The 13,793-nt window shown below is 28.8% G+C and overlaps 2 protein-coding genes across 2 annotated transcripts; one reads left to right on the plus strand and one right to left on the minus strand.

Annotated features, from left to right (window-relative positions):
* The first annotated feature begins 4,024 nt into the window (after positions 1-4,024).
* On the plus strand, positions 4,025-5,798 carry LOC112734540 (tetrahydroberberine oxidase-like). Its single transcript, XM_025783887.3, has one exon. The coding sequence runs from the start codon at positions 4,117-4,119 to the stop codon at positions 5,686-5,688; it is 1,572 nt and encodes a 523-aa protein (XP_025639672.1). The 5' UTR covers positions 4,025-4,116; the 3' UTR covers positions 5,689-5,798.
* Positions 5,799-6,840: 1,042 nt separating this feature from the next.
* Positions 6,841-8,721, minus strand: LOC112734541 (tetrahydroberberine oxidase-like). The gene has a single exon (XM_025783888.3). It carries the CDS (start codon positions 8,514-8,516, stop codon positions 6,930-6,932), a length of 1,587 nt encoding a protein of 528 aa, XP_025639673.1. The 5' UTR covers positions 8,517-8,721; the 3' UTR covers positions 6,841-6,929.
* Between the last annotated feature and the right edge of the window lie 5,072 nt (positions 8,722-13,793).

Raw genomic sequence — 13,793 nt, forward strand, 5'->3', positions numbered from 1 at the left:
AAAGAGCGCGTGTTTTTTCTTAGACTTGAAGCAATTTGTATAACTTGTAAGCCAAAAAGACTTGTATGTGTAGCAGACCTCTTTTTTTATTCGTCTAAATTTTAATTATATCGATACATATTAATTATTAATTATCTTACTAAAACAAGCACCATTAATTTTTATATGATATAAACAGACACGTGATGGAGATTATTGCTCAAATTTTGGAGGAATATGTCAAAATGAGTGTCTAGTTTCTCCCACTCAAGGCCCATGGTGCTTAGGCTTTTCTCCGTCGTCTGTCTTTTTTTTTTTTTTGTGTTGAAGAGTTATTATTTCTTAAGAATCTATACATCTTTGCCATCCATTTAGTCAATATCAATTATCAAGTATAAAAAATTAAGGAAAAAAGGATAAATAGTCCCTGACCTTTTGTCCTGCGGACATTTTCGTCTTTGACCATTGAAAAATATTTTTAAGTCTCTGACCTTCATAAAATTTAGACTCAGTGACTGATTCGTCCAAGTCTCCGTTAGAAACTGATCCGTCCAAGTTTTATGAAGGTTAGAGATTTAAAAGTATTTTTCAATGGTCAAAAACAAAAATATTCACGGGACAAAAGGTCAGGGACCTATTTATCCTTTTCTCAAAATTAAAAGTATAAATATGATATGTTCAAACAAATGCATCCAAATTCCAAAATGTCTCCCACATTACCAACTACCATTCATAAAAAGGAAAAAATCTGAAAAATAGTTGATAAATTAATATAAAGGTTGAATATTATAATGTGGATTCTACCCAACACGAAAGCTTAGGTGCTTCATCTTTGGGGTGGTTGCGTATAAATATATGAGAAATTCTTCTCAGCGTGCAGAAATTGTGTCGAAAGTACCGAAAGTGTGAATTGGTTAAAGTAGTGGAATCCACCTTTGTATTTGTTATTAATGAATTATTATTATTATTTTTTTTACCAAAGGAGACTCGAACCCGCAACCTCTTAATTGAATATGGGGAGACTATGCCATTTGAGCTATTACTTGTTGGCTATTAATGAATTATTTATTTATTAATTATAAAAAATAAAAATATTATTTATACACTAAAATTAATTAATATATATTTTTATATAAATACATTATAATTTAAATAAAAATTTAAAATAAAGAAATAATTTAAATAACTTACTTAAAATTTATCAGGAAATAAAAAGAGAAAAACTTGAGAGAAGAGATTGAAAGTAAAAAGGAGAAAATAAGTGAAAAAGAGAGGTTCGTCCTTGATAAAAAATGAAAAATGAAGAGACCACTTCCCTTTTTATAGGCTTTATAAAATTCGTTATTATTTTAGACAAACTTTATATAATTAATGAAGTTTGTCGTTGCAGCTGACAAAGTTACTTCCAATTCAAAAAAAAAGTTAGGGTAAAAAACCTTAATAAGCCAAGTCAAGAATCATGTAACGTAAATACGCCAAAGCGAAAATCGTTTCAGCAATAAGCCAAATCATATTTTTATATAATTCGAACCATGCTGGTTCGAATTCCATTTCTACATAATTCGAACCAGCTTGGTTCGAATTATACACAAACACATGCATACACGTAATTCGAACCAGCTTGGTTCGAATTACACACAAACACACGCACACACTAATTCGAACCAGCTTGGTTCGAATTACACACAGTAATTCATGGTATAATTCGAATTATGCTGTTAAAAAATTAATAATTTATTTAAAAAAATTTATTAAAAAAATTAATAATTTAAAAATTAAAAAAATATATATTTTTATTTCATACGTTAAAAAAGCTAACAAAATATTTAATTACGAGACTTCTTTAAAATATTAATGAGCTATCAATTCGAATTCCATACAATACTTTTCTGTCCATTTTTAATAGTTCATGAATATTTTTTAATAAATTTTTTTAAATTATAGTACAAAAAATATTTTATTCTATGCAAAATAATTTAAAAAAATGGCTTAAAAAATGTTAGGAGTACTATAAAAATTTGTAATGTTATAATAACTTAGGTAAATACATGCATGTACTCAAATTTTAAATAAAATACTTTACTTAGTCAATAATAATTTAGAAATGAAAGAAAATATTTTATTCCATACAAAATAATTAAAAAATATATTTTATTCTATACAAAATAATTTTAAAAAATGGCTTAAAAGATGTTATGAGTACTATAAAAGTTTGTAATATTCTAGTGATTTAGGTAAATACATGATAAAAATATTTTTTCTTTAATTTCTAAATTATTAGTGACTATGTGGAGTATTTCTTTAATGTCCTAAGTCATTAGGACATTACAAATTTTTATAGTACTTCTAACATCTTTTAAGCCATTTTTTAAATTATTTTGCATAGAATAAAATATTTTTTTGTGGTATAATTTAAATAAATTTATTAAAAAATATTCATGAGCTATCAAGAATGGGAAGAAGAGTATTGTATAGAATTCGAATTGCTCACCATATCATTTGAATCAGAGTAATTCGAACTTCCCTATGCGTAATTCGAATCATGTAATATCTCACCATATAATTTAAATAATTTTATTAAAAAATTATCATGAATATTTTTTAATAAATTTATTTAAATTATATCATAAAAAATATTTTATTCTATACAAAATAATTTAAAAAATGGCTTAAAAGATGTTAGAAGTACTATAAAAATTTGTAATGTCCTAATGACTTAAGACATTAAAGAAATACTCCACGTAGTCACTAATAATTTAGAAATTAAAGAAAAAATATTTTTATCATGTATTTACCTAAATCACTAGAATATTACAAACTTTTATAGTACTCATAACATCTTTTAAGCCATTTTTTAAAATTATTTTGTATAGAATAAAATATATTTTTTAATTATTTTGTATGGAATAAAATATTTTCTTTCATTTCTAAATTATTATTGACTATGTAGAGTATTTTATTTAAAATTTGAGTACATGCATGTATTTACCTAAATTATTATAACATTACAAATTTTTATAGTACTCCTAACATTTTTTAAGCCATTTTTTTTAAATTGTTTTGCATAGGATAAAATATTTTTTGTACTATAATTTAAAAAAATTTATTAAAAAATATTCATGAACTATTAAAAATGGATAGAAAAGTATTGTATGGAATTCGAATTGATAGCTCATTAATATTTTAAAGAAGTCTCGTAATTAAATATTTTGTTAGCTTTTTTTAACGTATGAAATAAAAATATATTTTTTTTTAATTTTTAAATAAATTATTAATTTTTTAACAGCATAATTCGAATTATACCATGAATTACTATGTGTAATTCGAACCAAGCTGGTTCGAATTAGTGTGTGCGTGTGCTTGTGTATAATTCGAACCAAGCTGGTTCGAATTATGTGTGTGCGTGTGTTTGTGTGTAATTCGAACCAAGCTGGTTCGAATTACGTGTATGCATGTGTTTGTGTATAATTCGAACCAAGCTGGTTCGAATTATGTAGAAATGGAATTCGAACCAGCATGGTTCGAATTATATAAAAATATGATTTGGCTTATTGCTGAAACGATTTTCGCTTTGGCGTATTTACGTTACATGATTCTTGACTTTTTTATTCTAAAAATAAAAAATGAAATTATTTATTTTTTAAAATAATTAATTTTTTAATTTATTTCAAAAAAATTCGTAAAATCCACCTTTTTGTATTTGTTATAAATGATTTATATAATTAATTAATTAATTATAAAAATAAAAATATTAATCATACATTAAAATTAATTAATATATATTTTTATATAAATAAATTATAATTTAATTTATTTTTAATAAATATTTATATTTCAATCTACACTAGTGGCATAGTTGAAAATTTATAAAACATAGTACATGAAAAAGCTGAGCAGCTCCTCAGTGAACAGTCCCACACAACACTACTTTTGCCTTTCTCGTTCTTCGTCATTATGCGTCGGTGAAATGATCCAATTTTTTATAAATAATGTACCCGGACAACTAATACTCCAATCATTGCACTAATATAATGAAATATGAATAAATGAAATTTCTAAATTAGGATGAAAATTAACAAAAATACTTGATAACAAAAAAAATTATTAGCATTAGCATATTCTACATCTCATATAAAAATGAAGCACTCAAGTCCATATTTGACTGTTGTTGTAATTGGTCTTTTATTTGCATTAGCATATTCTACATCTCATACTCATGATCATGAACATTTCCTTCAGTGTCTTCAACTTCAGAACTCCACCTCAATCTCTGAGGTTGTTTACACCCCTTCCAATTCCTCTTACTCCTCTATACTGCAGTTTTCCATTCAAAACCGTAGATTCTTATCCAAAACAACTCCCAAACCCCTAGTCATTGTGACTCCCCTCCATGCTTCCCATGTTCAAGCCACCATAATCTGTTCCCAACTCCATGGCTTGCAGATTCGAACTCGAAGCGGTGGCCATGACCTTGAGGGACTCTCCTATATTTCACAAGTTCCATTTGTTATCATTGATTTCATGAAGTACAGAAATATCCAAGTGGATGTAGAAAAAAGAACTGCATGGGCTCAAGCTGGGGCAACTATAGGTGAACTTTACTATAGCATCAGCAAGAAAAGCAAAACTCTGGCTTTTCCAGCAGGTATATGCCCCTCTGTTGGAGTTGGAGGGCACTTCAGTGGTGGTGGCTATGGATACTTGATGCGTAAATATGGCCTTGCTGCTGATAATATAATTGATGCTCACATGGTTGATGTGAAGGGTAGGTTTCTTGACAGAGAAACAATGAGTGAGGATCTTTTCTGGGCCATTAGAGGTGGTGGTGGAGCAAGCTTTGGAGTCATCCTAGCATGGAAGGTCAAACTAGTTCCAGTTCCACCAACTGTGACAGTTTTCAGAGTTGAAAGGACGTTGGAGCAAAATGCAACTATGCTCGTTATGAAGTGGCAGAATGTGGCAATTAAACTTCATAAGGACCTAACCATCAGGCTCGTATTAACGACAAAAGCCAAATTCGAAGCCCTGTTTCTTGGTGGTAAGGATAAACTCATTCCATTGATGCAAGAACGCTTCCCTGAATTGGGTTTGGTCAAGGAAGATTGTACTGAGATGAGTTGGATAGAGTCAACGGTTTACATGGCTGGATCAAGTAGTAAATCCCTTCAAGTTTTGCTGCAAAGAACTCCAAGCCCGCCACAAAGTTACAAAGGGAAATCTGACTTTCTTAAACACCCCATTCCTGAAAGTGGTTTAGAAGGAATATGGCAACTATTTAAGGAGAACGGGGACAAAGATGCACTCATGGAACTAGTTCCTTATGGGGGAATAATGGATGAGATTCCTCAGTCCGAACTTCCATATCCACATAGATCCGGAAACTTGTGCCTTGTTGGTTACCTAGTTCCCTTGCACCAAGAAGACGGAGATGAAGTAGCACAAAGGCACATCGATTGGACGAGGAAGCTTTATAGTTATATGGAACCTTTTGTGTCAAAGTCTCCTAGAAAAGCATATATCAACTATAGAGACCTTGACATTGGGGTGAATAACATTCATGGCTACACATCGTATGAGCAAGCTAGCATTTGGGGTCACAAGTATTTCAACAATAATTTCAAAAGGTTGGCACTTGTCAAGACTAAGGTTGATCCTCTTAACTTCTTTCGGTACGAACAAAGTATACCTACTCTCCTGTTTAAGGCCTAAGGGACACGAGTAGTATAAAAATTTCTTGCTATAAGAGGGTGTAATAATGAGTGGATTAATAATAAATTTGTGTGATAGTAATATAACGAAGATGATAATATCTTGATAAATGTTCTTGGCTGTTTATTTAGCATAAAGTTATCTTATTATGCATTCTTTAGTCACAGCTGAAATAATCACAAGTATAGATAATTGGGTGTAATTAAATTTGATCTGATAAATCCAATCTTAATTTATTTGGTCATTGATTTTGGAGTTACGGAATTTTAACTAACCCGATTATCTGATTAGGTTTTTAATTGGAGATATGCTCCAATGAATTCAGCGACTAGCTCGTCAAATTTTAATTTTTTTTGTTGGGGATCATTTTATCAATAATATCTATTAAATATTAGAAAATGTTTGAGTAGCTACTCAAGTTGCTTACTTGCATGCTCCTGCTCCTGCTGGATAGGATCCAAATTATCAGATTGGATGTGGTTTATTTGTCAACATTTATATTAATATATTCGTCAATGCTACTATTCTTTTCTTCCTATTTTTCCTTTTCCGTGAATGGTGCAGTAGTTGCGGGAGACTCATTAGATGCATTTGCATGAACAAGTTATCATAATAATATTTATAAAGAGAAATATTAGAAGAGTAATAAAATTTATTATTTTCGACCGATCGTGGTTAGTTAATCAATAATATTTAAAAGTGTGGATTAAAAATATATTATTAAAATATTAGATTAAAAAAATTTGATTGATGACTAAAAATATTGACCAAACATAAATTTTATTAGTCTATAAGCTTTTTTCTTTAGAAAAATATAGGTAGAGAATGAAAATACTAAACAATGTGAACAATAGATATATCAGATGCTCAATTCAGTAGGTGTGCAGATGATTATCCTAATATTAAAATTTAGGTGGATAATTTAAAGGTGTAGTGTGTTTTTACTTTATTGGGCCATTATCTATCTAACAAAGTCTTTTCTTTTATAAATTTTAGTTTGCTAATATTGGCTACAAGAATTCAAAGAAAAACATAATATTATACTGTGATGCAACGAGGAGCATAAAGCACGGAAACGGACTCAGCCCTCAACATTTCAGTTACTAGTTACTATGGTGAATCGAAAATATGATGCATTCTCAAAAATCAAAATTGTTGCTAGAACATGCCCTAATTTTTCTTCTTCTTTATTTGAAAGGCACAGTTAATACAGAGAGGATTGAGAGTTCAATTTTTGTCCTTCACATGAGAGAAGGTATACTCTGTTCATACCTAAAGAAGTTAAGAGGATCAACTTTAGACTTGACATGTGCCAATCTATTGAAATTGTTTTTGAAATACTTAAAACCCCAAATGCTAGCTTGCTCATAGGATGTGTAGCCATGAATGTTATTTACCCCAATATCAAGGTCTCTATAGTTGAGATATGCTTCTCTAGGAGACTTTGACACAAAAGGTTCCATATAACTATATAGCTTCCTGATCCAATGGATGTGCCTTTGTGCAACCTCGTCTCCTTTTTCTTCCCAGTGCACAGCGTACTGAATCTGATACAACACTCCAGCTCTGTGTGGGAACGGAATTTCGGATTCCGGAATCTCACCCATTCTGCCTCCAAAAGGAAATATAACCATTAACACTCCTTTGCCACCATCTTCATAAAACAACCGCCACAATCCTTCTAAGCCACTTTCAGGAATAGGATGTTTGACATAATCAGATTTTGCTTTGAAACTGTCTCTTGTGACTTGACTTCTGTTGAGTAAAACCTCAAGAGGTTGACCACCGAATCCCCACGAGTGAAGAGTAAATTCGATCCAACTCATCTCGGTGCAATCTTCTTTAACCAAACCCAATTCAAGGAAGCTTTCTCGCATCAATGGAATAACCTTATCTACACCTCCAAGAAACAAACCTTGAAACAAGGCCTGTACAGTTAACTCCCCCTTATTACTGTGTGAAGAATTCACCATCTGCACCATGATACTAACGGTTAGATCCTTGGGGAGTTTACTTGCCACACTCTGCCATTTATGAACAAGCTTCGTTGCATTCTGTTCCAACGTCCTGGGAACTCTGAACAGTGTCACGGTTGATGGAACCGGAACGAGCTTGATCTTCCATGCTAAGATCACTCCAAAGCTTGCTCCACCACCACCTCTAATGGCCCAGAAAAGATCTTCACCCATGGCTTCCCTGTCAAGAAACCTACCCTTCACATCAATTATGTGAGCATCCATTATGTTATCGGCGGCGAGCCCATATTTTCGCAAAAGGTATCCATAACCGCCGCCGCTGAATTGTCCTGCAACTCCTACGGTGGGGCATACACCTGCTGGAAAAGCAAGAGTACTGGTTTTGGTGGCAATGCTATAGTAAAGTTCACCAACAGTTGCACCAACTTGAACCCATGCTGTTCTGTCTTGTAAGTCCACTTGGATGTTTCTGTAGTTTATGAAATCAATGATGACAAATGGAACTTGAGAGACGTAGGAGATGCCCTCGAAGTCATGGCCTCCGCTTCGAATTCGAATCTGTAACCCGTGGCGCTGGGAACAGATTACAGTGGCTTGAACATGACAAGGTTGCAGGGGTGTGACAATGACAAGGGGTTTAGGAATGTTGTTGGATGAGAATCTGAGGTTTTGAATCGAAAAGTGAAGTAGTGAATCGTAAGCGGAACTGGATTTGGTGTAAACAACATTGGAGATTGACGTGGAGTTGTGAAAGTGAAGGCACTTAAGGAAGTTTTCATGAATATCAGATGCACATGAAAATACAAATCCTATTGTTATTGCAACAATGAACTTTAAACTCAGGTTCTTCATTTTTCAGGTGGTTGCCAATTTAGGAAGAACCATTCACCTACTACTTAATTATATTATATTATATTTTTGCTATATGATACCGTGTAAGAGACAGAAATTAGATTTATGCGCTCTGATAATTGATGCCAATTATTTCATTGACGGCAACTGCTACCTACTCTGCAATTAATACTCTTGTTATGTGTTTCACTGTATAACTTCACAACACTATAATAATACACACGATTTCTCGTGTATTTTCATTAGGATACAGCTCTATTTATTTAGGAAAAGGGCACTTCTTTTAATATTAAGTGAATATCCCACTCGGACCCTTATAATTATTTCGAAAGGATAACGAGATTTATAAAAAAAAAAAAATACTCAATTCGGCTCCTTATCTTTTATTTTTGGGACTGATTAGTCCCTGTGCAAAAAAAAAACAACATTAACTTTTTTTATAACAGAAATCTTGTTGTCCTTTCGAAGTAATTGTTAGAAATCGAATTATATTTTTTTTTGTTAAAAACCTCATTATCTTTCGAAGTAATTGTAAGGGGTCGTTTTAGATTTTTCTCTTTAATAATTTTATTTTTGACCATCTCCATTAAACCTACTTGAGAGACAAAACTTAGTGATCTCATCCATGAATTGGTGCATTATCAATGTAATTGAGCTTTCAATTTCATCGTTTCACAACACATGGATCATCGGTGCAACTTAAGTGGACATCCACTTTATTTCATAACATCAGAACAAAATAATATCATTTATCCTTCGGAAGCACGGTTTCTTATCAACTAGATTAGTACGCACGCATCAACTAAATTAATTATACGATTATGTTATATTTATACTCAAATCAGCTGACCATAGTCAGTTATATATATATATATATATATATATATATATATATATATATATATATATATATGTTAAAATATAAATACATATTAAAAATAAACTAAACTACACATATATTTATACATAAATACATTAATAACTAATTTTAATAGTTAATTTTTATGTACAAATAATATTTTTGATAATTATATTATAGAGTATAAATTTAAAAATATTCCATTATTTATGAATATATCTATTTATTTGTTGATATTTTTTAGAAGATAGTATTATATAGCGTAATTTTAAAGTTTTTTTTTGTATTTAAAAAATAATTATAAAAATAAAAAAATATTTGAGAATAAAAACACAAAAAAATAACATAAAATTATATATAAATGAATTTTATTAATCATGATATATTAAAATGTCTGTGTAGTACATAAATGTTGTTACTAAAGTTGAATTAGTGGAAGATATTTTAGACAATTTATTAGAGAGAATATATGAGATGGAATAATAGTATTAAACGTATTACTAAATATATTTAAATAGATCAAATAGCATATACTTTGAGTATTTGTAACTGAAAATTGTTATTATTATAGTTTTATATTTTTAATTTAATTAAGTAATAATATATATTAAATTTAATTAATTAACATTGTTTAATTTGAAAAAACATAAATAATAATTTGATAATGATTAATATTATAATTTTGGGCTAAAAGTCCAAAAATGTATGTAATATGTATATTTATTGTGCAAAAAAATAAAATGCTCAATACAAACCTAATAGTATGTGTAATTCATTTGGTTATTATGCAACAGGCCCAAATCCTCTTAACAGCACATCCTTTTCTTCTCTAGTTCGTAACTAAACGATCAAACACTTTTATTTCATTTTTTTTACTGTTACTCACATGATTAACCTTAAATCAAGGATAAAAATTTTTAAAAGCAAGCAAAGAAAGGAAACCTAGTTTAAAATTCCATCAAAATAAAAAAGGTAATTACCAAATTCAAGCAACAAAGAGAAAAGAAGAAAAAAAGTTAGATGCTAGTGACAAAAATAAAAAACAAATCAAAAGTTGAATAAGAAGTAATGTCAGCATAACATTTTCATCTTTGTGTTTTCATTCTAATTTGTTGAAACTGCCTTCCTCTAGCATGCACCGTTCGAATAAGATGAAGAAAATAAAAATTGTGTATCACTACTGTAAATCAAAGGTCAAAAATAAAATTTGGAGCCAAATAATGGATGAATGACTCAGATCCTTGAAGCCAAAAGAAAAAGAAGAAAGAGAAGTAGTTAAGTAAGAATGCATGTCAACTCTAATTACTGTTGTTGTACTATCTTTCCTCTGAGTTACTGCTCTGAAATTTTGGGGAAGAAGAACAAAGTCAAAGGTATTCAACCAAACTCAAGTTTTGGAAACTTTATCCTACTTTAAAAAAGGTAAACAACTAGAAATTGAAGCAAAGAGAGTGTACACATTGTTTGGGCATTCATAGCTTTCGAGCTTAATCTTTTTCTCCTTCATAGTTTTACATTGAATTTTCTATTCTTCAGTTTTATCTTTCTTTGTTTTTCAATCAATAAAAAAAGATAAATATGTGAGGTATTAGTAAAAGTCAGTGAGAGAAAAAGCAAAGAGAATAATTATGGAAAAAAAATTAGAAAACTATTTCAATCTTTTTTATAGTATTTTTGTTTTGTATTCATGATTTTAAGAGAATTTTCTTGTTAAGTTAGATGAGTACTTAGTGGTTGAAAATTTAGAGAGTGAACTTAGCCAAATTAAGTTTGGGTAAAAATTTGGTTTGTCCTAAATAAAATTGGGTAGAATCTTAACGAATTAATGATTGCAATCTTTGTGAAAAGATAGTAGAAATTCTACCACAATTATAGTAGAGACTGGATATAAACCACATTGCACTGGTAGTTGAACCTAGGATATATGGCTATGTCATTTACTCTTTTCTATTTTGTTTTTGTTTTTTATTCGATATGAGAAAAAATAAAATTATCTCCTGTTTAATATATCTCATAGAAGTCACGATAACTCAGAGTATATATATCCAAAAGTAAAGAATCTGCTCTGTTTTTGATCAATCGTAAAGAGATAAAACAACATTATCTCCTGTAATATCAATTTGGTATACTGAACAGCAACTTAGTTTTAAATTCAGTTTAAAATTAAAGTCAACAAATTTAAAAGAGATTATAGATTCAATCTCCTCTATTTTCTAGGCCATTGGTAACTTTCAAACATGATCAAAGTTTTGCATCATTCTGTTTGAAATCATATTTATGTTAAATCAAAAATGCTATTTTTATATTAAAAATAACTATTAAAATTAATTATTATATATTTTTATATAAATATATATGTAATTTAATTTATTTTTAATAAATATTTTATATTTTAATGTGTATTCTACACTAATAATTAATTTTAATAGCTAATTTGTCACAAAAAAAATTTTAATAACTAATTTTAATATATATCTAATATAATTAATGTAAAATTATTGACCTGACATAATTATAATAGAATGAAAATGGAAAATGAAGATAAGACGAATAATGAATAATAGAATTTATTTTCTGATTTTGATTTGTTTTCATTTTAAGACTTCTAGATTAAGGTTATTTAATTTTAATATTTTTTATTGCATAAGAATATTTTTCTCGTAACAATAAAAAAGATTATTTAATCTTTTAACATAAATATTCAAAAAAGATATATTTATTTTTGTTATAATTATTTGTAAAAGAATAATAGAATTTGTTTTTTTGGTTTGAACTTTTCGCTTTTAAGACTTCTAGATTAAGATTATTGGATTTTAATATTTTTTAATATATAAAAATATTTTTGTCACAACAATAAAAAATATTATTTAATTTTTTAATGTAAATATTTTAAAAAAATATATTTATCTTTTTATAATTATTTATAAAGATATTTTAGTATATATAGTGATATAATAATTTAAAAATAAATAAATAAATAAATACTGACTAAAATAATATAATCTTCATAACGTTTTTTTTTTGTCTAAATTTTATTATATTGATACATATTAATTATGGTACTCAAACAAGCACCATTAATTTTTATATGACAAAGAGACAGGCATGGAGATTATTGCTCAAATTTTGGAGGAATGTATCAAAATGAGTTTCTAGTCTCCTGCTCAAGGCCCACGGTGCTTCGGCTTTTCTCCATTGTTTGTCCTTTTTTTTTTTTTTGTGTCGGACAGTTATTATTTGTTAAAAATATATGGGAAAGTACGAAAAACTAATAAAATATTTGTATAATGTGTACAATAGAAGATTAGGGAGTATTAGAAATATAACCATTAGTGTTATCTTTTGTAATCAGCTAACTCAATAGTCTATTGTATATATTGTACAAATAGTCTATTAGCTCCCTAACAGCACTCAAAATATATATATCCTTGCCAATTGCCATTCATTTAGTCAATATCAAGGGATTTTTTATTTAAATAAATAAAATAAATTGGGTAAATACCCTTTTCGGCCTCGATCTTTTTTTCGTGAGACATAGCGCACCTTAATCATCCTTAAACTTCATCCAGACCCTCATCCACTAACATATATAGACAAGACCAGTGGCGGAACTTGAAATAAAATTTTGGGGGGCCAAATAGAAAATAATTGTCAAAATATTTTTGATATACTCCATTTAAGATAAGTTCGTCTAATCTCATCTCTCTGATTTGGGTGATATTGCCAAATTTAAAGCCGTTTTTCAATATCTCGTTCCAAAAAGTTAAGATTAAAGTCATCAGATATAACTTTTTGAACTTTTGAAGGTTATATCTCACTTTCTTCGGAATTCATTAAAGTAGAAGAACTATCTACAGGTGTTAATATTGTAAAAGTTATATGTTCTCCTTCTTAAATATTAGCCTTCCTCTTAGAAAATGTATCAATTCTTGATTTTTCATTATTATTTTATATAAAAATTTGAATATATATCCTGTAAAATATGTAAAGAAGAAGTTAGAAGGACAAATATTAAAATTTATAATATTTATTGAATTTTTTTTAATTTATACAAATACAATAATATTAATACTTATTGAATATTCTATTATTTTTTATCATATAAAAATTAAATTAAATAAATAGTAAAATATAAAATAATATTAAATTAAATAAATAAAAAATATCTAATTTTTTATATTTCAACTTAAAGATAGAGAGATTATTGTTTATTGAACTTATTAGATACTTTAAGTCATAGTAAAGTATTTTTTTTGGTGACTAAGTCATAGTAAAGTATTTAGGTCAATTGAACTATTTTTTATCTTTTGAAAAAGTACTACTAAATTTTTTATAAAAAGTTTGGGGGGCCATGGCCCCCCTTGTCTGAACTAAGTTCTGCCACTGGACAAGACGACCCCTGCAACCGGTTAACAACC

This window comes from Arachis hypogaea, chromosome 3, assembly GCF_003086295.3.
Source record: "Arachis hypogaea cultivar Tifrunner chromosome 3, arahy.Tifrunner.gnm2.J5K5, whole genome shotgun sequence".
Lineage (NCBI taxonomy): Eukaryota > Viridiplantae > Streptophyta > Magnoliopsida > Fabales > Fabaceae > Arachis > Arachis hypogaea.